Here is a 27,426-nt window from a genome sequence, read left to right as displayed (position 1 = left end):
AAACTTGCCCCTTTGCCCTCACTACTGGTCTTGGTTGTGTGTGTAAATTTCGACAGTGTATAGTAAATTTATGGAATGATATAATAGCTCTACTTTATAATAAGGGGCGTTTCCTTTGCTACTGGGCTGGAAGCCAAACACAATAAAAAGAAAACAATATCCACTGAGGTGCAGGAATGGCTAGCAAGACCAGATTTCAGTTTTTGCGCTGGGTTACTTTTTTGCCTCTCCTCTCAAGTGCATCGCATGTTTCTGAAGACATGCAAACAAAAATGGCGTGTTTCGCTGGTGCGTTAATGCTGGCATTATGCATGACACTCGGTGAGTTTACACCCTCTTGTCTTATTACGGCTTTATATCACTTTTTGAATGCAATCTATCTCATAAGCGCAAATCAACAGAATTACAAACGCTTTATCCATGACGCATCTTAGGATAGAGACACACTGTACGGAGCCTTTATAGTCGTCATCGAATTTCAGTTTGCTTGTATGTTTGCAATGTAATTTTGTATTTTACTTTTATAAATTAAGCGAAGTAATGTATGACTTACTTATATTACTTACTTCTATAATACTTTCCAAATGGGCAAAAATCCAACCAAGGGATCAAGTCTTCTGTATTTGAGTCCATTCTAATTACTAACTTCCGTATGATACCCTAGGATAGAAAATTGTATACGAATGAAAGAATCCGTCATTTATTACGACATAGTTGTCAAAATAGTGAGTACTGCCAGACTTGAATTGGCGGAGTGTTTATTCATTCACATATTTATTCTTTGGCGTTCATGGCTAAAAGAAAAAATAGCTGCAAGTGAGAACAAACTTTTCTGTTCATCGATTAGGTAACATTACAATACTATGGTCATATTTGCAAAGGGAAGCCTTTTCAGCATTAGCATTGTTTCTTTTGTTTTTGAATGCCGTGACATCATCATTGTCTGGATTCCACCCATTTTCACTTTTGGGACATTGTGGGTAAAACATCTTGTCCAGGGACGAAAGCACTAGGCAGCACTCAAACTTTGAGACATCCGTTTCAAATTCCAAGAGTCTTATCCATTATACTACAGTGCTGCATCACTATAATTGTGATGTGTCGAAGAAAATGATATCGTTGCAATTGGGAAGTACCCTTCTGTCTATGAAGACTCATGTCGAAAACTAAAACTAACGCAGTAAATAAAATCAGTTTTAAACACAAGGTATCCTCTTTCAGTAGAATCATACCGCAGAGGTTATGAGAAGTGAAACCGCACTGGAATAGAATGCGCTTGTGCTAGATACGCTTCGATCGTCAATCGTTAGCTTGTACTACTAGTATGCGGTTGGGAATTTTGTCGTGTGTGTGTGTGTGTTTATCAAAACATTAAATACATGTGTGAGTATACATAGAATGCAAGTAAGGAGGTTTAGAAGAGTGAGTTCCAACCGGTTGTGATTATTCAAACACTTGTCAGTTTTCTGTTGATGTACATAATATACTAGTTCCACAGCTGCGTCTCAGCTTTTGTTGACCGGGGTTCGATCTGAAAATTTATTTTGAACGCTGCCATGATGTCAGCTGCATTTTGTTTGTTTATTTATGAAATGAACAATGGAATCTCACTAAAGCAAATAAAGCATATCAAACAAAAGTAAATCCCCTCAAAAAAAAATCCAAAAGTGTAGATCTGAGCTGTATGTCGTGAAAATATTTAAAACTTTACCCTTATTGAAAAGCCTATTTTATCATCTTTCCTATAACTTCCGACAAATGAAACTGATATGGTGTAATCTTGAAGTGTAATTCATTATGTTAAATCAGTGTAAAATCATGTAAAGTCGAGAAATTCTGATTTTATTTCATAAATTTTGCGCTATCTTTATTCGCTCATCCCCGTCTCTGGACCTGTAGGCCTATTATTTTACCGTTCATGTTTCATAAGAAGGGACGGCGAAGAGTGATTACCATGATAAAGATATATCTTCCTTAAAGAGTGACTAGTCAGATGATGCAATGGAAAATACTTCAATTTTCTTCCTATCTGTAAGTTGGCTCCAGTTTAGCACATATTTCAAATATTTTTGTGTGATCGCATTAAACATGCATGGGATCAAAAAGGGAGACTGTTAAATATCCTTGATGCAAAATACCTCAGGCGCGGCAGCCATCTAGGCTATCATCCCTCATTGATTCTGTTGTGCAAGAGTCTCTCGGTTTATATGACGTGCCAGCTCCGGGAGTGTTACTGCAATACTGTTTTTGTCTTTGCTCTTATTGAGACATGAAGGACTTGCATGGTTTAAAATGTAACTAAGATTCCCGTGCACCTTTCCTGCCACCATGTTGGAAATCAGCCCGCCCTTCACACGCTGGCTACGCGTGTGACTTTGAAAGCGACGACTGCGGTTACTTGCAGGAATCCACGGACGACTTCAACTGGGTCAGACAGAATGGGACCACTCTCACAGATGACACCGGACCAGATGTTGACCACACGACCGGCACTTCACTCGGTAAGACAGCGGGAAAATATCGACACCAGAGTCGTTTTAGGGTAGGCCTACCGAATTGTGTTAATGCTTCAGAGTTGAGACTTGGTGCGAGCTTGGCTAACAACAATTTTTCCTTGTCACTCGTTCCAACACTTCTGTCGTCTCTGGGTTTTTTTATCTTTGTTTTTTCGTCTTACCTTGTTTGCTCACACGCCTTAAAACAACGCTATACTTGCGTTGAAAACGAATTCAAAACTCTCGGATGTATATTGTAATAGTTTCTGATAGAACTTAGCTAAGATGCGCTAAGATGCCGAAGCCATTATGTTATATTATTTTGTCGATTCAAGAAATCCATTTTAGCTTTTCTTAGAGACTAATTTCTTTTCCCTTAAGACCTCAATTTTGTAAGAGCAGTATTGCCACGCAAACCGCTGAACTATGGACCCGCCAAATAGTCAGTGTTACATCGCTCAACGTATGTACCCCCTTCTTTCAAGAAAAATGAATAGACAAATCGTTTACCCGTATCAAAAAAATGAGGTCTTATCATAGCATGAATTTCCGTCATTTGAAAGTATTTGTTCATTCTATTCTAAATCAAGTCGTAAAAGTTGGTGTTAACTCGAGTTTTACGAGTGTAATAGATTTGAAAATACCATTGTATAATCACCTTTGATCTACATTTGGAAAGCCGTTAGGGAGATGATTAATGGCTTTGTTGTTTTTCATCATTACCTGATAGAGGACTCAGTTGCAAGTTATCTGTATTAGTTATCAAACACTTTGTCTTTCGGATTCTTTTTTCTTAAACAAGCACGATTATGTATGAACCCAGGGTGGTATTATGCAAAATCTACTGTGGTACTATTCCCTTTCCACCACCATTTCGGGTTTCACATTTCTGTGGATCTGTTTCAGATATTAAGATGTATGTGCGTGTTGGCAGATATGTGACTGAATGGGTTGTCAGAAAAAGACTTTACAGATGAGTAAAGTACAAGATTTATATGAAACTCTGAATTCTCAGTTTTCTTAAAACAACATTATGTACCAAATTTGCATGCACCTTTTGCTTTAATATGTAAACTTTTAGGATTATATTTTGTCCATATGTATAAAAGGTTGTCTGTGCTTCTGTTGGTTTAAGGCCATAAATGGCAAACAAAACTTAAGACTTTATGAACTGCATCGTATGCAGAAAAATAATCCATTTTTCCTTTTGACCGCTGCAGGATTCTACATGTACGCCGAAGCTTCACTTCCCCAGCTGGATGGTCACAAGGCGCGAATGATTAGCCCAGCTGAGTCCGCCTCCAAGGAGCAGTGTGTTCAGTTCTACTACTTCATGTTGGGCGAACACATGGGATCTATACGGTAAAAGCGGAAATGAAATTCAATTCCAAATTCCAATAAATTTTATTCTTACTCTTACCAGACTATATATATCATTCACAGAGGTCAGTGGACTATATCCATGTTCATTCTCTTTGTTTGATTTTTTTAAAGCCACTTCCGTAGTTGAGCTTCGCTTACGATGTCGATTTACAATCTCGTATTGTTATTGTTGTTTTTTTTTAGGGGGGTTGCTATAAAGATTATGGTGACATCTAAAGTAAAGAATTTGTCCATTGCAATGAAGTTAAGTATCAAAGTTCAGATATTATTGCTTCCCACGTATAGTGTCACTTTATTTTCAATTTATAACATAATAATAAGAAAACAGGGAAGAAAAGAAAAGGAATCTGGTATCTAATAAAAAACACAGTTTTCTGAACATTTTATAATGCAGTTATGTAATCATTAATGTGAGAGGAACAAATACATTTTCAGTTAGATTTAAATGAGAGCTGACGTGATTGAACAGATAATTGATTCAACAGTTTTGGCCCTGTAACTGAGAAAGCACGATCCCCTCCATCCATTTTTTTTTCTTTTTCTGGGTGTTTGAAGGACTGTAGACTTCGTACCGAGATGAATTTGGGAAAAGAGTCTCGCAGGAAAAGAGAGTGAACTGAATGATGGACTATTATTATAGAATTGGAAAAATATGTGTTCTTATTTATTTATTTATTTATTTATTTATTTATTTATTTATTCATTTATCATTAATTTTTATTCATTTATTTATTTATTCATTCATTCATTTATTCATTTCTTTATCTATTTATTTTTACAACCTGCATCCAATGTAAACAACGGAGAATGGTGATATGGAATAAAACATTTTAGTTAAAGTTCACAACTGGGCGACAGAATTTTGCAATCGTTGAAGTTTTGTGACGTTTTCTTTGGAAGATTTCAAAGCAGGGAATTCGAAAAATCCAAGCGAGAAGAAATCAAATCACGAAAGAGCATCTCAGTTGCGAATTGACAGTTCCTGAACTTCGAATATCAACTGAACCACAACTGCTTCTTTACCATGTGATTGTCTAGTTTCAGTATTCTTCTCTCGCAACAGTATTTCACAATGTGAATGAATACTACAGCCCTCATTATGACCACCAGATATTCACTTGATATGATTAAATCAAGGCCAAGTTTAAGTATAAAAAAACAAAAGTAATCATTACGCTCTGGACAGAATAAAGAGTTGGTGGAGGGGCTATGTTAAATCTTAACAATGGCTTCTTCAAACTGACTGCTGTGTCTATATAATTATTTCGAATTTCGTCATGAAAAGAGAATAATGATTTGGTGGCGATAACGAAAAAGCATAGTAAGATCAATGTCTTCCCGTCACCAGTGCTGACAGCATCATTAATGTTCTGTTTGTGTGTCCATTTTGTTCGTCAACTAAAGAGTGTATGCCAGGGCAAACACGTCGTCAACGCTTGGTAGCCCTTTGTGGGAGAGATCGGGAGAACAGGGCAAACAGTGGTACCGAGGAGTCGCAACGGTTCCGAAGATGAACTCGGATCAATTTGCCGAGGTAAAGAATATTATGATGGAGACATAATTTGAGTGTTAAAGTGAGTGATTTTGGCGGTGAAAAGTAACGTTGTAACTGGCAACCTATTGACATTCGTTGGTTTTATTTGTTTTTCTGTACATACAGATCGTCTTCGAGGCGGAGATCGGATCGGGGGTACGTTCTGACATGGCCATCGATGACATTGAGATCATCAACGCCAACGGCGATTGTCCCCACGGTAAGTTGTTGAACGGAAGTTGTTGAACGATCGTTAACGGCCCATTAACGATCGCCCCGTCACTGTACAGGCATGCTGTAAACCTGGAAACATTAAACTGCACATTGCTTGAATATGAGACCATTCTAAAGCAAATAATTTTCACACAACAATAGATATGATTATAATGTACTGTTAAATGAATCCCACAATGATTGGAACAATCATCCCCCAGCATTCCCACTGATTCCCAATGATCAGTTACTAGCTACCCCCTAGGATATTCTTCTTCTTCTTATCATTATCATTATCATCATTATTAACATTATTATTATTATCATTTATTATTATCGTTATCATCATTGTTATCACCGTTATCATGTCACAATGCCAAGTCTAACACAACTTTCCGTTTCAGACTCCTTCCAGTGCGACTTCGAAAGCGGCTGGTGCGGCATAACGCAGGATACCCAGGACGACTTTAACTTCGTCCGGCAGAAGGGCTCGACAAGCTCGCTGGACACAGGCCCCACCACTGATCACACCACCGGAACAGGTGGACGTCATTTCAGAATCATTTGAGATTCCTGTAATCTCAAACTGCGTCATGATAATCTTATTTGTAGGTGTAACTGTAGGCCTACGTATAATGCTAAGGTAACATCATCATTGATTTTTTAGTATGCAACTAAGTACAGGTTGTAAGTGCAAAAAAAAAAATCCTCTACACAAATTTCTATATAACATGGCATGAAGATTATTCAATTACACACTATTTACTTTAAATACATTTTCTCATAAGTTGTCGGGGCTGGTAAAACGAGAAAATACCAGTAAACCTATATTTGGTTAGATATTTTATTCTACAGTCCTGTACAAATAAGATCGGTTAACACTTACCAGCTCACCTACAATGTCGATGACATACTGTACAAACACCATGAGATGGGATAGATTCTAAAGATATTGAATCTTTGCAGGCTATTACGTTTACATCGAAGCGACTGGACTGATTGCCGATATAAAAGCGCGCATCATCACTCCGCTCTTTCGCGGTGTCCAAGACAACGACAAGGACAACTTTTGCGTGGTCTTCTTCTATCACATGTACGGAGAGGCGACAGGCGAATTAAGTGTCTTCTTGCGCAACGAGAGCTCAACGCAACTGGGCGATCCCATTTGGTGGATCAGCGGAAACAGAGGGGATATCTGGAGGGGTGCGGAATATGTTTTGATACTGGTTATAGCTAAGTTTTTCTTCTCCCTTCACTTCTAACACCCCCGCACCCCCCCCCCCCCCCCCCCCCCCCCCCCCCCATCCAAAACATTGTGCACAACAAATCCTCTGGTCTGGACGCTTAGAGACAAAAGTCTCAGCAATACAATCGAAGAAAATTGTGCTCACCATGGTAATGAGTTCATTTGCCTCAAGTACATGTCTAGTATTTAAAGTCTGTGTTTACGCAGCCTTTGTGTGATTTTTATGCTATACCGCCACGAAGTGTCGCCGGACGCATTTTGTTTCCCTCCGTTTCGTCCGTCCGTAATCAATTGTGTGAACAGCTTGAAAGACTGTTTGGGTATCCTTAGGAAACTTGGCATAATATGTATGTACGAGTTGGCAAAGTTGCGCCTATCATAGGCCCTCCTGCTCAAGGTCAAAGTTTAGAAGTCAAGGTCGTTTGCAAAGTCATTTTCTCGAAACTCGTAGTATATAAGTGTTTCACAAGATTTTTTTTTCCTAGGAATAATTTTGAGCCGTGTGGTCAAAGGTCAAATGTCATAAGTCAAATGCAAATGCTGAAATGTCACTTTTTTCTCCATATTTGGAAGTAGCTCAAGTTATTCTCATGTAATTTAAAAATCTTACATATGCATATTGGGCCTAGCAGTGATTTTCTATGGAATTTGGGGTCATGGGGTCAAAGGTCAAGAGCAAATTCTCAGCATTTCATTGTTTCCTCCATACCAATGACCTTTGACCCATTACCCAAAAGTCCCAAGAGAAACACTGTCAGGCACAATATGCATATATGTAAGCCTTCAATACATGAGGATACTTTGAGCCAATTCCAAATGTAAAGAAAAATGTGAAATTTTAGCGTGTGCACCTGACCTTGACCTATGAGTTAAAGTTCAAGGTAAAATTCTCAACATTTCCCAGTTTCCTCCATGTCTATGCAATGCCTAAAGGTATTTTCTTAAAACTTAGTGTATCAGATAATGATTTTCTGTGAAAGTTTTGGGTCATGGGTTAGAAGGTCAAAGACCAATTGTGACCCTGCCTCACGTAAAATCAAGGGGATCGACTCTTTGTTCGTTTTGTGATGCACGGTCACAATAGTGATAGAATTTTACATTTTGTTCCCCATATCTCGGAAATGGCTCAAAGGTATCAGCATGAAGCCTAGTAGATAGTAGAGACACAGTAGACAGTGGAAATTACTCAATGCATCAACTTTAATAAAACTATGTATAATATAAACTGTCCATGCATTACTGCACAATGCTTCTGTAAAGAAAGATTTTGCCTTAAGGTCAACGGTCATGGGAAATTTTCAAATTTTCGAATTTGTCCCATATCTCGAAAATATCTTGAAAAGTGTTTTCATGAAAACTTATGTTACCAATTAGTAATTATTAAAAAAATGTGGTCCATGAGGTCAAAGGTAAAGGGCCAAAGGTCAAGTAAAAATGCTCACATACCCGGCCTCCTCTCTTGACCAATTTAGCCATCCGTCCAAATGAAACCTGATTCAATGAAAGTAAACGCTCAACGCATTTGTGACAAACAAATAATTCAGTTTATTGCTAATTATGTTAAGCTGTGGTCTCACGTTGTCAAGACATGCACTAGAGAATCACGCATAATGGCGGATGCATACCAGTTGCCATAGCGACAGTTCTAGTTATGCAATTGTGTGGGGTTTTTTTTAACCGTACAGCTGTATTTCGAGGCGATGAGGGGACAGAGTTATACCAGTGACATCGCGTTGGATGACATCGTGATCACCAGCTACGGCTGTCCCGGACATCGTAAGCAATGAACGTCCCAATTTTCAGTAATTCTAATTTGTTGACAAGGTGTTCCAGTTTGGAAAATTCAACTGATTTCACTCTTGTTCTTTTCCCTCTGATGAACAGTCATGAAATGACACATTGACATATCCATTGAAATATTGTAATCAGTAATTTTCCAACTCCAGTTTTTAGACTAATATACATCTATATTCATGAATGTCTTGTGTTACTTATTGTACTTTGGGAAAAGGGATGTTTAGGTCCAGGTCCATGTTCCTTCATATCCTCGATAAAAGATGGTTTCTGGCTCTTAAACATATTCTTTAAGGTCGTTACGGTGATAACGCAGAATGCCACCCCTAGTCAACGTGTGCACATTGCAAAGAGAAAAATGTCCCATATCAAATTTGTGTCGATTTCCAATTGATACAATCCAGATCTTATGTTGTTATTGTTTTATTTTTGTCAACCCTTTTACAAGATATCGTGGATGACGTCGCGAGTGTATCCTGCGACTTCGAGCAGGCAACTCTCTGTCACTATGAGCAGGATAAAACGGATAATTTTGACTGGTCTTGGAGGAATCGGGGAACCAGGGATACTTTCACCGGTCCATCCGTCGACCATACGAGGGGAGACGAGTTGGGTATAAAGACAAAAATCGCCAACCAAAATCACAATCATCATGTAAAAATCCACATAGACGACGTCGAAAGATGAACATATAATATGAATCACTTCGACGTTGCTGACAATAACTGATGTATGATAACATAGAGATTGACGCAAAGTACTTGACCGAAATCAATTCAGAGCAGTCCATTTTGTTTTCATACAAACATTAACAATGATATCATCGAGTAATGAATAGAATATACACCAAATCATATATCTGAAAAAAGGAAACTTGACCATCATCACTAAACATTACATAAAATGACATCCGTTACCCAAAGTTTTGTCTATCACATTAAGCTATTTTGTTAACACAAGCCTGTAATCATGAAGGTAAAGACATCTGTTGAATATTCATGGAAAGATGTCAGAGCAGAAAACTCAAACACACACCCATTCATATTACCCCTTCCACACCCACACACGCACGCACTTGCAGACACTTGCACTTGATTCAGGTGCCAAGAGGTTTGCACGAAAGAATGCTTGGGAAATCTTACTTATCAAACAATATTTCAGTCAATTTATTTTTCTTTCAGAGATTGCACAATGTAGATAGATAGAATAAGTAACAGAAGAGCCCTATACAAATTCAAGCCTGATGTGCAAAGCAAAAGTTTTTTTTTTCGAAACTGTTCAATGTGACTGTAAAACAATCTATCACTGAAATTGTTCTAAATGGTTACGATTCAAGATTGTGATTTACAAGTGTAACAGTGACTAAATATGAATCACTGACAATAATGGCACAACATTTATCTTGATGAATTTTTTTTTTAAACAATAATTTCAAAGCAATCGTTGAGACGGAATAGTTTGCTTGCATAATAGAAAAGACTATGAATATATGCATACTATTATTTGATTTATTCATTCATATCTTTACACACATCCATATACCATTCGTAATCATAAAAATATATTTGATGTTGGTCGATTTGTGTGTGTGCTTGTGTGTGGTTGCGAGCGCATGGAAACTTTTGGAATCATCAATACTTTTTCCAAGCAAGTCCATGATGTAGCAGAGTCTGCTAACCTACTGCTCTCATTTTATTATCTTCTTTTGCGTCTGTTACTAGGGTTCTTTGTCTTCATTAGCAGTACGTTTGCCCTAAACTCGGCCGACAAGGCTCGTCTGATTTCTCCAGTGGTAAACTCAAACGCGAAATCATCGTGCGTTGTATTTTGGTATCACATGTTTGGTGACGATGTCGAGACACTGAATGTCTACATCATGCCCGATGGTGGGACACCGCCGGGGAACAACCGGGTCTGGACGAAGTCGTCGAACCAGGGGAACTACTGGCATTACACCAACTTTAATATTCCGGCAAACAGTGGCAACGTTAAGGTACGTAAATCATTGCTAAAGGGTTAGGAATAGATACACATGGTCGACTACATCAATGTCAGTTTTACAAGGGCACGTCTACTCTATAATTATAGTTTCTTTCGTGTTCACAAAAATATTGGCGATATCGTATAATTAATTGATCAATATTCGACTCTTTGACTGCGTTCACAAGTAGCAGCCTGCTATCGACCTAAAACGTTGAGTTGTGCGTAGAAGTTGGTATGGTAGCAGAAGTAGTAGGAGTAATTGTTATTGTAATAAAAGCAGTTGCAAAGTAGCCGAGTTGCTGCCTGTTGTACGTATATATATTATGTAAAAGATATTTTGAAGACGCCAGAATTAATCTTTCCATTGATGCTCTCTTCCAGAGGGGCCCACATTTTAAAGCTCTGTCTTGTCTTTTTAATGGGTCCTTCCATTATTTGCACTTTACGGAAGATTATACCTGTAATTTACTTCGATCACTTCTGTTTCTTTTTTTACTACATTGTATAATTACTATAACTCAAATTCAATTAAAATTTTATTCCATTTTTCGAAAAGAACATAAACATTTCACTTAAGAAGTTCCTCAAATATTGTATAGTCTTTTCAGTATACAATGTCCTTATTCGTATTTCATTTTTGACCTTATTCTCTGTTATCAAAGGAAGTAAAATAAATGTTTTTCCAAAATGATATAAACTCTGAAATTAAAATTGAAAAAAAAGTAAACGCTTTGTTTGTGGGATGTATAATCTCCGAAAGTCCCAATGCATCGAGAGTGTATTGTATATGGACAGCAATGGGTTCTTGTGCCAGACTGATCTACAGTTGCTCCAAATTAAACATATTGGCAAAGGTCTAGTATGTAGGGTCTATGTACCTGTACGTGTTCCAGCAAGTACGTGCAAATTTATAATGAATAGGCTAGGCTACCCTTCGAAATTGACTATATTTTTCTGCAGTGAATTTCAGCGCTAGGAAGTGCAATAAAATTTTTGATTGTCAATACCGTCTTTTATATCTTTGCTATCATCATGATTACAGTAATTGTTACTATCGTCATAACTTTTGTTTCTGTTAATGTTACCATTACTTTCACCATTCAGTATAGTTCTCCTATAAGGTAGGCCTATATGTATGAATGCATGCATCATAAGTATCTATGCAGATATTCGTTTCATCACTTCGATCTTTACTATTGCTTTGCCAATTTTGTTTGTATAAAGTAAAAAGGCACCGTTTAGATACCAACTTCATATTTATCATATATGTATCAATAGCTATATATCATCTATATATTTGTAAATTCGTTCATAAATTTCGTTGGAAATGTATGTGTATATATATATATATATATTAATATACTTACTTTGTTTCTATCTATGTATCTATCCAGCTTATCACTGAAATTACTCGTGAATGGATGAAGCTGTTTGCTTTGATAACGACATGTTTATGAAGGAAAGAGCTTTACTCGTCCGTCTACAATGACATAGCGGGGGCGCTGTGGCATAGTGGATAAGACTCCCGCCTCCCAATCGGAGGACCCGAGTTCGAGTCCCGCCCAGTGCTTAAGTCCTTGGACAAGATGTTTTTATCCACCGTGTCCCTCTCGACCCAGGTGTCTAAATGTGTACCTGGCAACGCTGGGGTAATAATAATGGCAGGGCCCTCTGGTAGAGCAGTGTTAACACTGAAGAGGCTACCCTGGATAAATAAGACCTTATCATTATTATTATTGTTATTATTATTATTATTATTATCATCATTATTATTGTTAAGATACTATAGTAATCATAATGTTCTCTCGTATTCATCCCATTGTTTTAGGTTGTTTTCGAAGGGTCACCAGGGGATGACGTCAGGGACGATATCGCAATTGATGACGTCATGCTGTATGAGGGTCAAGACTGCCCACTCTGTAAGTTGACAAGATTAAAAAGTTTTCCTACTCATACGCAGTTCATGTATGGATTATAGCTGCATTTAAAGTTTTCATGTAAACGAAGCTATCTTTCTTTTTATTTCTAGAAAGTGGTGCTGATGACGAGAATTAGACACAAAACCTTCTGTACTTGGCAAATTATGTCAATAAGCCTATAACATTGGAATGACATCGGTATTCCCTTGGTAGGGAATAAGGACCTACGGCCACTGTACAGATAATGTAATTTAGATAGGGGTGTGAAAATAGAGCTTGAAAACAAGAACGCGTATCACAATTTGGAGTGTGAAAACTCGACCAAAGACCAATCGTCGCCTCGCAGGTCTGCTCCTTCTGTTTGAATAAAAACATATTTATATTCGTTTCCTTCCATTTCTTAATAATCCTTTATGAGCACGAGATTCTTCCCACATTAGCTGATGAACTATGTAAGTAACGATAAGCAATGATAGGTTCCTTTTTTCAAGGATGGAATCTGTGAATAAAGAGTACTGACCAAAACTTAATGTTAATATTGTGTATGAACACAAACGAGATGTTTTTGTAATGACATCAGTATGAATCGTATTTAAATTGCATTTACAATCATATACATTATTACTAAGAAATAAGTCATTGAGATATCGATAGTTTTGGAGCATAAGGACACTTTAATGAATAAATTTCCATGAAAGATTAGACACAGAATTGTTTGAAGCAAATACCGTAAAGTGATTAAAACATTCTCACCGTTGTCATCCTTGCAGTCACTACATTAGCGCCCCCTCCAACTACCAAACCTCCAGCAGTCAACGATATTTCATGTGATTTTGAGAAGGACTATTGTGGCTACACGAACATGAAAGATGATGATGACCTAGATTGGTCTAGGGCCAAGGGAACAGGGTCGAGTACGTCAATCTTCACGGGACCGGAAACCGACCACACGCTGGGGACGGCTGCAGGCAAGACAAGCTCTCTCTCTTTTTTTCTTCTATTCCACGTAGCCATGTCTGTAAGTAAGGATCCGAGATATTGTTTAGGGCTCATGCGGGTAAATAATTCCCCATAGAGACGTGTGTTAAAAATTCAAATTTCAAAAAATTCTGTGAAATAGCTGGGAGAAATGAGGTGTTTCATCTTCACTAACCTGGATAAGTAGGCTATATCCTGTCATCCATCAAATTTCCAAGACAGATTCTTCGGCTCAAACTCGGTCCAAGGTTCCGCAAAGCCAGACTACGAGTTCTTTTTTTATCTTCAAACCAAAATGCAGTTTGTAGAGGAATTTATACTCAACATCTGCAGCTATTCAATTTTATGCCAAACTGCATTAATGATTTTTAATTAATATTTTTCTTCATTCATTTTGGTATCTTTGGTACGAATTTGTGAAGGGGTCTGGGACATTCCATTTTATTTACAGGTGTGAGCCCTATAGTGGAGGTCATATTTCTTATTTCACTTTTTAACATCATAAATGTGTTTTTGATGATATTTGCCCCTACATCATATGGGAAATTGCACATTCAAGGGTTTTAAAGCTTCTCAAAGAGACACTTGAAAATGATGCCCTTTGGAGTTTGTTTTTTTTTTTCAAAAATAAATCTTGCAATTTTGATTAGTTTTTCATAAGATGAATACGTAGATGCAGGTAGTTGTCATTGATTAAGGGGGTGTCATCATAACCTTATTGTCTACAAAGTACTGTAAAACACTTTTATTTATCAAACAGATTAACTTGATGTATTTTGAGCTGTTTCAATGGTAGCCCAAACAAAGAAATACATTAAAATGACACAATCATTCAAAATTGTGTGATACTGATGACTAGTTTCTACCAAGATCTACAGCTGTAGTACCACAAGAGCCTAATAAGAAAACAAATTGTAGTTGAGCGGAGTTGGGGGGGGGGGTAGAGGGTAGAGGGGTAAGGGGAAAGGAGGGGGGAGGGGAGGGGAGGGACTGATTTGACGGAATAGATCATCATAAACCAGCAGAGTTTGTATGGGATGAATACTTCCAATTGACTTGTGTATACATTGCGTGCATTCTCTATAGGGCTCACACGGGTAAATAATTCCCCATAGAGACGTGTGTTAGAATTCAAATTTCAGAAAATTATTCTGTAAAATAGCTGGAAGAAATGAGGTGTTTCATATTCACTTACCTGGATAAGTGAGCTATACCCTGTCATCCATCTAATTTCCAAGGCAGGTTCTTCGGCTCAAACTCTGTCTAATGGTCCGCAAAGCCAGACTACGAGCTCTTTTCACTAAAAAAAAAAATCACCTATTTTTCCGTACACGCACCCAATGAAATATAGTCCCTTCAAATTCCATGAGAAAAGCTGTTATCTTTAAACCAAAATGCAGTTTGTAGAGGAATGCATACTCAACATCCGCAGCTATTCAGTTTTATGCCAAACTGCATCAATGATTTGTAATTAATATTTTTCTTCATTTATTTTTGCATCTTTGGTACGAATTCGTGAAGGGGTCCGGGACATTCCATTTTATTTTGAATGCAGGTGTGAGCCCTATGGAGGGCAAGCAAAGTCATGAAAGTGTTCTGCTGACAGTTACAGTCTATACTCATCGGTGTCCACATATGCAGAGAGCAAGCAGTTCAAATTAGACATGAGTGCATATTGGGATGTCGCTTTATGCTCTTCCACTCCACGCAGTTTCTCTGGTTTATGATCTCAGCGATTCCTGTCGTGGTTTCTGTTTTTGAGAAAGGACTAGAAGGATACACGCAATTTCCCGAGAATAAATCGGAAGAGAGAAAGTACCCCTTTTCTTTTATTTTTTTTTATTTCTTCTTTTTTTTTTTGTCTCTACTTCTCCCGTGAACTGCACGAAACAGGTCGCGAGTCGACAACTATAAAATCAGCGCACAAGAGACAATGTCGAGGAAAAGCGTGGTAGACTTGTACACAAACAAGGCTTATTAACTACTCGCTTTATCCTGCATTAGGAAACATGAAATTATATTTTGAGCAACCAGAAGAGATTGCAAGTTAGCGACAGAGAAACTTCTGTTGCTGATGGATCTTCTTATTCTCGTCTATATTCTATAGGGTACTACCTGGTTTTTGATCCCATGCCCTTCCTCGGAGCAGAGTTGGAGGACAATGCCATCATGATATCCCCGCTTCTCGCGGCATCAGGCCAAACCCGCTGCCTTTCGCTCTATGCATACATGTACGGTTACAGAGTGGACTTCCTTAACATCTACACTCGTCCTTGGGGCGCCACCCGCAGCTTGGATGCGAACACTTTTGTGTACGGCGACAAGGGACAGATGTGGTTTGAAGTTCAAATGGAACTACCGCCTTCTTCAGAATCTTTTCAGGTAATGCTGTCAAACAGGTCCGGTTGTGTGAAGTTCTTTCTACTACTCAAGGGTCTTCCTCGAATTCACATGCACCGATGCAACTGACTCTTTTTTGGGTTTCATTTGCTATTGACAATTATTTCTTTTGATGCATGGATAATGATTTTTTGTTTTGGGTGTTTTTGGTGGGTTTTTTTTTTTTTTGCTTTGTTTTGTGTGGGCTTTTTTAGGAGGGCCGGAGGGGATAAAGTTGATAGTTTCGGACATGTGTAATCTGCAGGTCGTGTTGTCGGTTCTACCATCAGAGTAAGGAAAGTATCAACAACTGACGATGAACAATGGCGATGAAAAATTAATGTGAACAAGAGAAAATACAAATATGGCAAATTACTCTAGTTATCCTTGTCAACACCATGGATCATTATTAGACTTTTGCTCACAGAAACCCAGCTGTGACCTTAAGTTCCGAAAAAATAAAAATTCATAATTTACAAATCGTTTTTCTACAATTCAACCCGTCGAAGTGATTTAGACAATTTCTGCGTTAATTTGATTCCTAGCTCTAATTATTGCTTATAGATACCAGTTTTCAGGTATACTTTTCACCTTCCTGCAACCAAACGACCCATGTTTTTTTTTTTTTTTTTTTTTTTTTTTTTTTTTTTGGTCATTGCCTTTTGCTGTTCCTGTGTCGGCGTTATGATCGGATACGGTTGATCGTGTGGATATATATACATATATATATATATATATATATATATATATATATATATATGTATATATATATATATATATATGTATATAGATCTTGCTTGAAGGAATATGTGGACGGTCCAGGTTCTCGTCAGAGATCGCTGTAGACGACATTAAACTTCTCTCCGGGAGATGTGAAACAGGTACGTAAAAGCCTTAATAGATTTATTTCTCAATTGGAATAAAAAGTGTCCTTCAGATTCAATGGTCAGAGAGGGCACAAGTTCGTATAGATCGTTTCTAATCCCTGTGATTTACAGTCGTTTCCTCAGTTAAACGCATCAGTTGATTAGTTGATTGCCTTGTTCTTTTTTTAAGTTATGCATCGTGAAGTAACCATTGATAACTTTAACTAGTAAAGTTCCGTGATTAGGATTTCTTCCAAGTAAAAACAAGAAAAATTCTTCATTGAAAGAGAATGTGCAATTCATGCAGGTCGAGATATCATCTCAAAACGTCAAAATGAAGATTAGAATGTGAGGAGGATCATTAAAAACTTGATTAGCACAAAACATATAGAACATAATCTTGAAACATTTGAGGTTATGGTTATGGTTAACTTTGTAGTTACATCTTCGATCTCTAGCTTGATACATTAAAGGGGAAATCCAGTCCAAATATAAGTTAGTCTGATTAAAAAAAGTAAAACTTAGTAGTTCGATGGTAAAAATGTGACTGAAATCGGATGAAAAATAAGGAAGTTCTGACATTTTGAAGTTTTGCTAATTTTTGCAAAACAGTTCTTTTACAGTGGCCATGAATATACAAATGGGTGAGATAACATGTCATAATCTCACAATTTTCCATTGATCATGCAAACAAAAATGAAGAAAATTCAATGTTTCTCTCAACATGGTAAATGAAGAAGGAAACATGACGTTATTCCTGATTGAATAACTTCAGAATAGTCATCAGTTAGATATACCAGGAACTAAGCCTCGGGGCGTAATTGCGTTTGAATGAAAAACTGGACATTTCAAAATGTAATGTGCAAACTATATGGCAAGCTGTGAGGGTATGACATGCTCACTTTGTAATTTGCATATTCATATTGACCCTTCAAGAAATGTTTCCAGAAAATTTAGCAAAACTTCAAAATGTCGTAACTTCCTTATTTTTCACCCGAATTCGATCTAAATTTTACCGTTGAACTAGTGATATTTCAATCTTTCTAATCAACCCCACTTGTATTTGGACTGGATTTCCCTTTAATAAACTGATTTATTGTTGTTGTAGGTGTTTTTCTTTTCATTGTTGTGTATACCGTGTGTAAGATATGTAAAAAGAACGTCTATGGTTCAAATATTAAAGGGTGCATTCACTTTTGGAAGAGAAGTTTGGCGCATTTTATCCCTCTTGACCAAGGTGTACAGAATATGGCTACCCGACAGTGCTAGGGTAATTACAATGGCATAGTCCTTTGAAAGAGCAGTGCTAACACTGGAGAGGCTATACTGACTGAGTAAGACCATAAATTGTGTCATTATTGTTGTTATTCTTAGTATTACTATCATTGTTATTACATTTATTCATTCATTTTCCATTTTCAACAGAAACAGTCAAAATGAACGTTTACACAAAACTGGTGGATTTATTACATAACAAGAACACGCAACACAAAAGGCAAATGCTTTTTAATCATCGAGGAAGGTTAAACCGAAAAAAAAAAAAATGCACATTTAAATATGCTACGATGAAATCACTTTACCTATTGGCCTACACATAAATCTATCTCACAATTATGTGCATTTCCATACTCATATCATTAAATAATTTCAAAAAAGATACCCTTTGTCCCTGAATCATAATAACCATGAGTGTGGCGGTGTATAACTTTACAATTATAATGGGAAAAGGTCATATTCGATTGCGATACTGATGGAATGAATAATCATATTACTTGATCACTGTACGCAAGTTTTCGCTAATATCACTATTGTTATTATCTTAATGGTCACTGATATATTCATGTTCTTCTTGTCATTATACATAATTATCATGGTTACTATACTACTACTTCAATTGTTTTATAACTATTGATATGTAACTACTATCGCTCTTATCATTACTAATGTTCTCGTAATCATCATCCTCATCATAACTTTACAGGTACAGTGCAGCCCATTCCGTGGGGAGTGGACTGTGATTTCGAGCAAGACGGTACGTTATGCGGGTACACCAACTATCAGTATGCTGACTTTGACTGGGTCAGACACTCAGGAAGCACGCCGTCGGACCACACAGGACCAAGGTTTGACCACACCCGTGGTACAACACAAGGTGATGATGATGTCGCCAAGCAATTGTAATGAGGGTGTATTATTCTCCCTGTTTTCTTTTCCTCGTTTTCCTGTGTCTTAAACATGGCATAATCCTACCACCTCTATTTTCTAGCTGCGGGTTGCAGCTGTGTCCTATTGATTCAAGTTTTTGGTCAGTGGGGTTGAGAAAAGGAGAGCACATCGTTAACACGACATAAAACCACTTTTTGGACATACTTTCCACAGGTCTTGAAATGTGCATGGATATAAAGTGCATAAGTGTCTTCCGTAGTAGAGCATGTACTTAAGTGTTTTTGTAACTTTGTTAATTATCAATCGATAAGAAATTAAAGTCTGAACTTTTAATACTAAGGTTCCTACTCAGAACAGAATCATTTTGCAATTTTGTATGTTAAGGTTGGTTTAGTCTTTTAAACACAGCCTTTAATATGTATCACATGCCTCTAAGCTGATTACACATAGCAGGACTACAATAGCAAACGATGCCAAGACATTCAAAATAATTACTGTGGTCGCCATACTGTAGTAGCTGCGCTGCATCGCCAAGCATACAGCAAAAAGAGAAAAAAGAACTGTTATACCCTAGTGAATTTTCACTTCAGCTATATTTTGTTGCTCATAGAAAGTCTGATTTATAATTCCATGTAGAATTTCGTATCTTAAGCTAAAACCGCAGAAATATTGATCAAGCAAATTAAGATGATAATAATAATAATAATAATAATAATAATAATAATAATAATGATAATAATATGAAACTATATTGCGCTAAATCCACTCTAAAGAGTGCTCAAAGCGCATACATACTATTGTAACTCTGGTGTCTGGATACCTTATTTCCAACCAGCACTGACAGTGCTCACTCTCCACTCCTTGGGGGAGCATTCCAGGGAGATGTTAGATTCCAGATCATTCCAGATGTTAGAAACTACACTCTTTAATCAATAATTAGAAAGGTGACTTACATTCAGGCATTAAGATCCATCAAAACTTATCAGGTTGCATGATTCAATTCCTATAGTAAATGTCGCTGTTCGGTATTACATTTCATATACTGTACTTCGATGGGGAAGTAGCCTTGCATTGAAGTGCAGAGCACGCTCAAATCTAATTTCCCATTATTTGCGATCAATGTCGTAAAATTGATTGTACGTCATATCCATCGATGGTTTAATAGGTAGCATCCCATTAGAGTACATAAGCACAAGTGTGCATGGACACTGCAGACAGACAAACAGAAGACAAAAATACACATACACATCACGAACATGCATATACACCCACAGGCACACAAAATCCATTAAGATCTGCTCTTATGCATACTTTGTAAATTGTTACAAAGTACCCCACGTGCTTTCACAACTATACCCCAACAGCAGAGGGGGGAAGTTGTTACAAAATGTATGTTTATTAATTTCGTAATAAACATCTTATTCTTGTTTGTTTGTTTGTTTCTTTGTTAGATAAACTTTTTACTGCTTCCAATAAATAGATAATTATTTCAAATAGGTTTTTCTCAAAGAATGTAATTTCCTCTACTTGATAAATAGACCCCATAATGTAAAATTCCGTAAAAACTGGAACCAGTCTAGGCTTCGACGCACATATTCGCTGATCGGTACTATAGGTGTTTTTCGAATGTTCTGCGGTGGTCAGCTGATGAATAGTGCTACTCATGATTGCCGACAATGATCATAAGATAATTCGATTTGTAACCCATGTCTCGCTTTTCCAGGTCACTATATGTATATTGAGTCATCCGTCCCGCAACGCCCTGATACTGATGCAATCCTAATATCGCCGGTGTTAAATAGTCATTTTGAAGATCTATGCCTCCGATTCTATTACCACGCCTACGGGGACGACACGGGCGCTCTGTCAGTGAAACTTCGGTCAGTTGTACGAGAAAACGACGTCTTGCTATTCAGCGTCAGCGGTAATCATGGCGACGAATGGATTCCTGCTAACATCAACATTCCTTCCACGATAGCTGGTGGAGCTGACTTTCAGGTAAACCCCTAGCTGTCAATCTAAAATATTCTTGATCTTTTTCATAACAGCTTGACTTTATTTTTTAATGATATTGCTGATAAGCTCACATTTCCTCCCTCCTGTCTCCTGTCGTCTACCTCGTTAAAATAATTATAGACAAAACAGATAGTGGAAGGAAAACAGGTCAAGAAATTATAGCCAATAATTGAGATAATTCTTTAATTTTTCTGTCTTTCATTTATTTCATTTTATTCTTACATCAAAGATAACATTTGTAGGCAAAACTGGCATGGGTTTTCTCAGTGACATTGCCATCGACGACATAAAGTTCCTCCCCCAGCCCTGCGAGGGTTTCCCGTCCGAGGCCGTCTGCACCTTCGAACAGGGTCTCGATTTCTGTGGATATGACAACGACGAGAGCGCCGACTCGGTGTGGCGATGGTATGATGTCTTGGCGACAGAGGACCCTCCCATCAACGAGATCATAAGCGGTAAGTACGCTGCTACCGATGAACACAGGATATCCTGGATGTATTTTGTTTTACTTTCTGTTCGGGTTGCCAAAATGTTAAACTGCGTCCATGAAGTAAATCTTCAGCCTAACAGTAAACGAAAATCTTGAGCAACTTTTCATTGGTGTAGTTTCTTTCCTTGTGTGGCATCCCAGTGCCTTCCTCTTTCGTGTACATCCGGGGCTCACCGCAGACTGAGAACAAGAGATCGGTCCTTCTCTCGAACCCGTTCGATTTGTTGGGTATGACGCACTGCTTCACTGCTGACTTCATCCTCAGTGACGACAGCCAACAACAACTCGTGATCGAGGCCCAGGAAGTTTCGACTGAGAAGGTGGTTACCTTGGCGACGCTTTCCGGCAACATGGGACAGAATTGGAACCATGGAAACTGGACCTTGGGATTCGATATCTTTCAGTCGTCGTTCCGGGTAGGTTTACCCTATTTCATCATGCTTTCTGTTCTTTGATCTTTTCATATCTATTCGTGTGTGTGTGTGTGTGTGTGTGTGTGTGTTTATTCGTCTGAATGAGTACAGGTTAAGAGCACTCTTACGTTCGTTGGTATACATTTGTTTTTATAGTACTAATGTCACAGATGGAAAGACAAATGCGTATGTCGTGTGTGGCCATGTAGATGTGGAAGCGCTAGAAACGTACCTAAGATTACGTGGTGCATGTAATGTGTTCCTGGATAAGAATTGATCCCAACATCCTGGCACGCATTGTTATCATGTTCCAGCTGAAATTCACGGCAACAGCGGGTTCCAGGGGTGTGATAGCTATCGACAACACGATCATCACTAAGCAGCTGGATTCCTGTGCGCAGTGTAAGTTTAATATGTGTTTGTGTGTTTGTGTGTTTGTGTGTGTGTGTCGTCCTGAAGAGACTCTCTGAAAAAGGAGATTTTTTTTTTTGGATCAAGACAACACCATTCATTGCAAAGAGTGCACGTCATAAGACCGACATCCACGAGTCATACAGCCCATGAGTTATACATCCCACGAGTTATACAGCTCACGAGTCGTACAGCCCATTTGAGTTGGACACTGAGCAGACAAGGCCCACGAGACTGACACATTAAGCCCCGTGTTATATCCGTCGCAGCCTTGGGAAGTTTCAACCTAGTGTCGAACTCATGGGCTTTATTTGTCTTGTGTCAAAACCCTGGGCTGTATGACTCGTGAGCTGTACGATTCATGGACCTGTTTTTAATGTCGAACTCCTGGGCGTTGGTCTCGTGGATGACCCTCATTTCAAATGCATGGTGTGTTATTTTTTGTGCATAGAAGTCATAAAAAACCCCCATAATAACAGCAATGAGATTGCTATCAAATAAACTTTTCATACATATCGTGGGATCTACCTTTTTATTGGTATGTAGTTCACAAAAATAAAGTGCATTCTGTTCACGTTGTAATTCACCGAGGCACTGCGTTTGAATTGGCAATATGTAAATTTAGACATCTACACGAAAATTATATAGCAAACATTAATAAGATACAGCTTTATAGGCTCTTACGAGTGTGAAGACTGCAGCGCTTTTCTGCTCAGACTTACATTCTTATGGTCTGTTGCATATCATGCTTTAGACATTCCCTTGCCAACGAAACCACAAACAACACTGGCCACAACCCGAGGAGTCACCCCGCCCTCAACGTCACTCCCAGACGCATCGACAACAGATGACACGGGAGAGAATCCAAGTGGTATGTCGACGGGAGCGATTGTCGGTATCGTGCTGGCAGCCGTTTTGACGATCGTCTTCGGTGTGCTGATCGGGTGCTTCGTTTTCAAGCGCCAGGAGGCGTTAAGCGGGAAGGGGCTCTTCAACATCTCCTACAAAAAGGACGTCGACGAAATCCCCTTCTCCCAGGAGAAACCAAGCAATTTGGCCACTCAAACCGGCTTCGCCAACCCCGTGGTTTTCAGCACTCCAACTATACAGGGAAGCACCGCTTAGAGCTATCTGGGCTTTGTGAATGTTAGTTGATCTCCATTAAACAGGGAAAATACCCATTATCAGTAATCATGCCAAAACTAATTCAAAGGATGAGAAAGAGGAATTGATTTTAAGTAAAAACCAAAGTTGTTCGAAGGCTACTGGCATCTGCAGACTCGTAAGCTTCACCAGGTACATGGTAGCGTGTGACATTAGAATACTAACATGTACAATACTATATACACTACACAACTGTAGAATATGCGGAGAATAATAAATCGGCTGACACTACCCTTTGTAAACTCTGGAATGCCGCATGAATTTAAATCCTCTTATTCAGATAGTTCACCGTTATTCATTTGATGCATAATGTGAAATGCTGTTTGGTAAATTTGAATATTGACTGTAAAATCCATGGCATATCCTGTCAAATTCCATAGGACCATATAGTTGTCGATGATATTATAATAGAATTATCATTTACATAGCTAAGCTCTCTCTCTTTGAGACTGGCACAAACAATATTCCGGAGCTGTATGTTATTGTCTCTTCTTTGTATTTTTTTTTCTGTTCATTGCTCGAGAAGAGATCTCTTGCACCGAGCACTATATCTTTCCCTAAAAGAATGTAAATTGCTTCACTGCTGGAAAAATCGTGGTACAACTGGTTGAAAGTTTCATCTTGTTTCAATTGGAATCGATTGAGTGTCGTCACCCATGTTATCATGTTTGCAAAACTCATATCTGAGAATATTGTGCTTGATCGTTTGTTTTATCAATATGTCATTTCAGTCTGATTTATTAGTTTTCTTCTCACAAATCTTTTTTTTTCATGCGGTTAGCTCTTTTTATGCAACACTACCTCATACACACCTTCAATATTGAAAACTAAAGGTTTTGTGAACTCAATTATCTATCGATCGATAGATAGAAAGTTAGGTGGCATGGTTCATCAACGACCCTATTGATTAGATGTACTAATGAATAAACAGACAATGAAGAGTTGTTAATAATAATAATAATTATAATAATAATAATAATAACAATAATGATATATATATATATATACATATATATATATATATATATATATATATATATATATATATACTATTGTATCGATGGATGATCAAGAAATTGGTATAGATACGACAGAGGTAGAAATAAATACATGTATAAACACATGAATATGGGCATTTCATCCATGAATTTTAGAGAAGAAAATATCATTCCTGCTGTGTTAAATGAGAATAACAACCACCCCCGTAAAAGATTTCGTGGTTTGAAACGAGCGTTTTCATAGGTGAACCATTTTCGAAATTGTCAAAATCAGTATCCTTTAATGCATCTTTAGATCCGATATTTTGAATATGTGATATATGCAACAATCGGGAATTTCTGTATGGTTATAATTAATGAACGTGACTTGCTGGACAGTGATGAGGAGTTTGGGAGGTTGGGAAAAACAAAGGAATTAGTTAGAATGGAAGCAAAATAAGAGCAAAATGCTTTAGACCAGTGGGGGAAAGGTAAAAATTACAAAAGAACCAAGTTCCTGCCATTTGAATAACACAAAATTATTGGGGAATCATATGTAACCCTGCACCACAAAACACACAAAAAGTCGCCACACATGGATTTTCAGGTAAGGGCAGATTCTAATAGAGCAGACTTTAAGCTTTAAAATGATGTATAACTCAAATCAAATGGATTCTTACAACCTATATAAATACTGGAAAGAAAGCACACACTCTGGAAAGTGTGAACTGAAAAAAAGAGGTTCTCGAAGTTACAGTGTCTATTCAAGCGCTTAATCTTTAATGAATGAATCTTCGATGAATGGGACAAAAACAGGAAGTAAACCACCAGAGTAACAACAATGAAGAGATTATTAGATTGAACTGAAATTAAGCATGCCTTATTAACACACTCTGTCCATAATCAATGCCAACTTTCAGAGCAGTAACGTCATCTTTTCAAAAGTTATTGGAGTTGAAAGTGAAGAGTGTGTACAAGGTTTCTCAGAAATGAAAATTGGACTCTAAAGACACATCTAATCACACTATTCTACCAAAAATGTTCGAGATAAACTGCTAAAAAACACACTTTCTTGCCCGTTTTATGATCCCATATTTTAGCATAATGTAGAAGAAGACTTGCTATTTCAGAAAATATGAAAAAGTCAAGGTTGACCCATTTCACATATTTCAAGTCCTCACGCAAAATCAGTGTGTGCGACTTTTTGTTCGTTTTGTGATGCACGGTCACATATTATGCAAGTCACAATATCACGGGAGTATGAGAGTGACTCCCCTTTTGAAGGTTAAGTGTTGATTGTTAACGACAAGGTTAGGTATACAAATTGTTCATGAATGGTATTCTGTATTTGTAAACGACAAAAGATGTATTGCACTTTGAAGTCGTACATACACTATGCACATTGCGTTTTTAGTGCTTTCAATTTCTTGGTTATTATCATCGTCTGTGTGTATATGTGACAAGAAATCTTTCCTAATTTTTAAATTTCTTATCATGAATACGGGCACGTGGTGTTTGAAATTATGAGGATTCATTGGATATGGCCAGCAAAAGCTTTGGGTTTAATTTGCCTGAACCTTTGTGGCATTTTCGAGTTTTTTTTTTTCATTGATTGTGTATACCATAGAGATTTCTTCGCCTACTTCCCCCTCTCTATTTATACATATGCATATACATGTATATCTATATGTTTCACAAACCATGATAATATAGATTATATATATTTTTATAAGTATATATATATATATATATATATATATATATACATATATATATATATATATAATGATAGACATTTGTGCTTGCTTCTCTTTCGCTCTCTTTCCCCTTTCTTCTCTTTTGCTTATCGGTGCACATAATATATTCAATTGTCCAGTTGTAACCTGGTAATTTGCCTTTCCCAAGACAACAAGCAAGTAAGATCTCTTTACCCCATCCTCACTTCAGCCTGCTCCTTTGTCATATTCCTGTATTCACTTTGACTTTTTGATTTTTAAGGGTATTTCTTTCTCCATTTTGCCACTTTAATCTTTAGATAATGAGTATATTCTGTAGTACTGTATTAACGTTAATGTGTCATTACAATGGTCTCTTCAATCAGATCTAATTATGTTACACTTTGTGTAATCACTATGCATTCATTAACTGGATCACCTTCGTCCACAGTATAGAAAGACTGGAATGATATTCTGACATCTATAATTATCCAATTACATTCACTTCCTCCGATGTCTTTCACAGGCATTTACTAGTAAAATTGAAATGGTTCAGGAAATTTGAACTACCAACCGGGCATGCTCCATTATTTACCTTTAAGAAGTATCGCACGTACAAATATGAATTTAAACATACATGTACAAAAATGTGTGTTTGTGTGTGTGTGTGTGTGTGTGTGTGTGTGTGCACGTTGATCGGCATGTTGTACGTGCAGTGTAATTACAAACAAAAATGAATAATTTTTTTCCACACGTAGTGACTGATTGTAATTATTCTTAATTGACAAAAAACAAAAACAAAACACACACTTACAAATGGTTCAACAATCACAAGCGAACAAATTACATAACATGCTCAGATGAGGACCTTCTCAGCTGATTTTGACAATAAGCAATGAGAGTTGATACAATTTACAGAATTACTGAAGTTATGTAAACATAGTTCTGATTTCCCCTGATGTCCGGTTTATTAAACGAGCTTTACTCGATTAAAATAAAAACACAGCAAAGGAGTTAAAAGACTTTTATTTCAGTGATTTTCATTATAACATCGAATCTTATATCGTTATTAAAATGAGAACTTACCATACTTAATCTTACAATGCAATACATGCATGTTACAACCACAAAATGCAATGCAAAAGCAACTTGGCATCATAGATGGTCCGTAACCCAAGTCGGACATACAAATAAAATCACTACAGCTATAGCCATAATTGGTAACTTTGACAAATAATCACTATATACAAGTATATGATATGAGGCGTTACAGACATCCAAATC

The 27,426-nt window shown here is 37.5% G+C and overlaps 1 protein-coding gene across 1 annotated transcript; it reads left to right on the top strand.

The window, feature by feature from the left end:
• Positions 1-272: 272 nt before the first annotated feature.
• Positions 273-23,411, top strand: LOC139739958 (MAM and LDL-receptor class A domain-containing protein 1-like). Its single transcript, XM_071650556.1, has 18 exons — positions 273-288; positions 2,343-2,501; positions 3,716-3,857; positions 5,283-5,412; positions 5,539-5,632; positions 6,030-6,167; positions 6,592-6,828; positions 9,114-9,278; positions 10,387-10,658; positions 12,477-12,567; positions 13,338-13,535; positions 15,653-15,949; positions 18,772-18,942; positions 20,680-20,954; positions 21,202-21,427; positions 21,604-21,878; positions 22,190-22,277; positions 23,041-23,411. Exons 1-18 carry the CDS (start codon positions 273-275, stop codon positions 23,409-23,411), a joined length of 3,345 nt encoding a protein of 1,114 aa, XP_071506657.1.
• Positions 23,412-27,426: the final 4,015 nt, after the last annotated feature.

This window comes from Diadema antillarum, unplaced genomic scaffold (assembly GCF_040938485.1).
Source record: "Diadema antillarum isolate AM-2024a unplaced genomic scaffold, OU_Dant_1.0 seq00000822_RagTag, whole genome shotgun sequence".
In the NCBI taxonomy this organism is placed as follows: domain Eukaryota; kingdom Metazoa; phylum Echinodermata; class Echinoidea; order Diadematoida; family Diadematidae; genus Diadema; species Diadema antillarum.
This window is presented reverse-complemented; position numbering and strand designations above follow the sequence as displayed.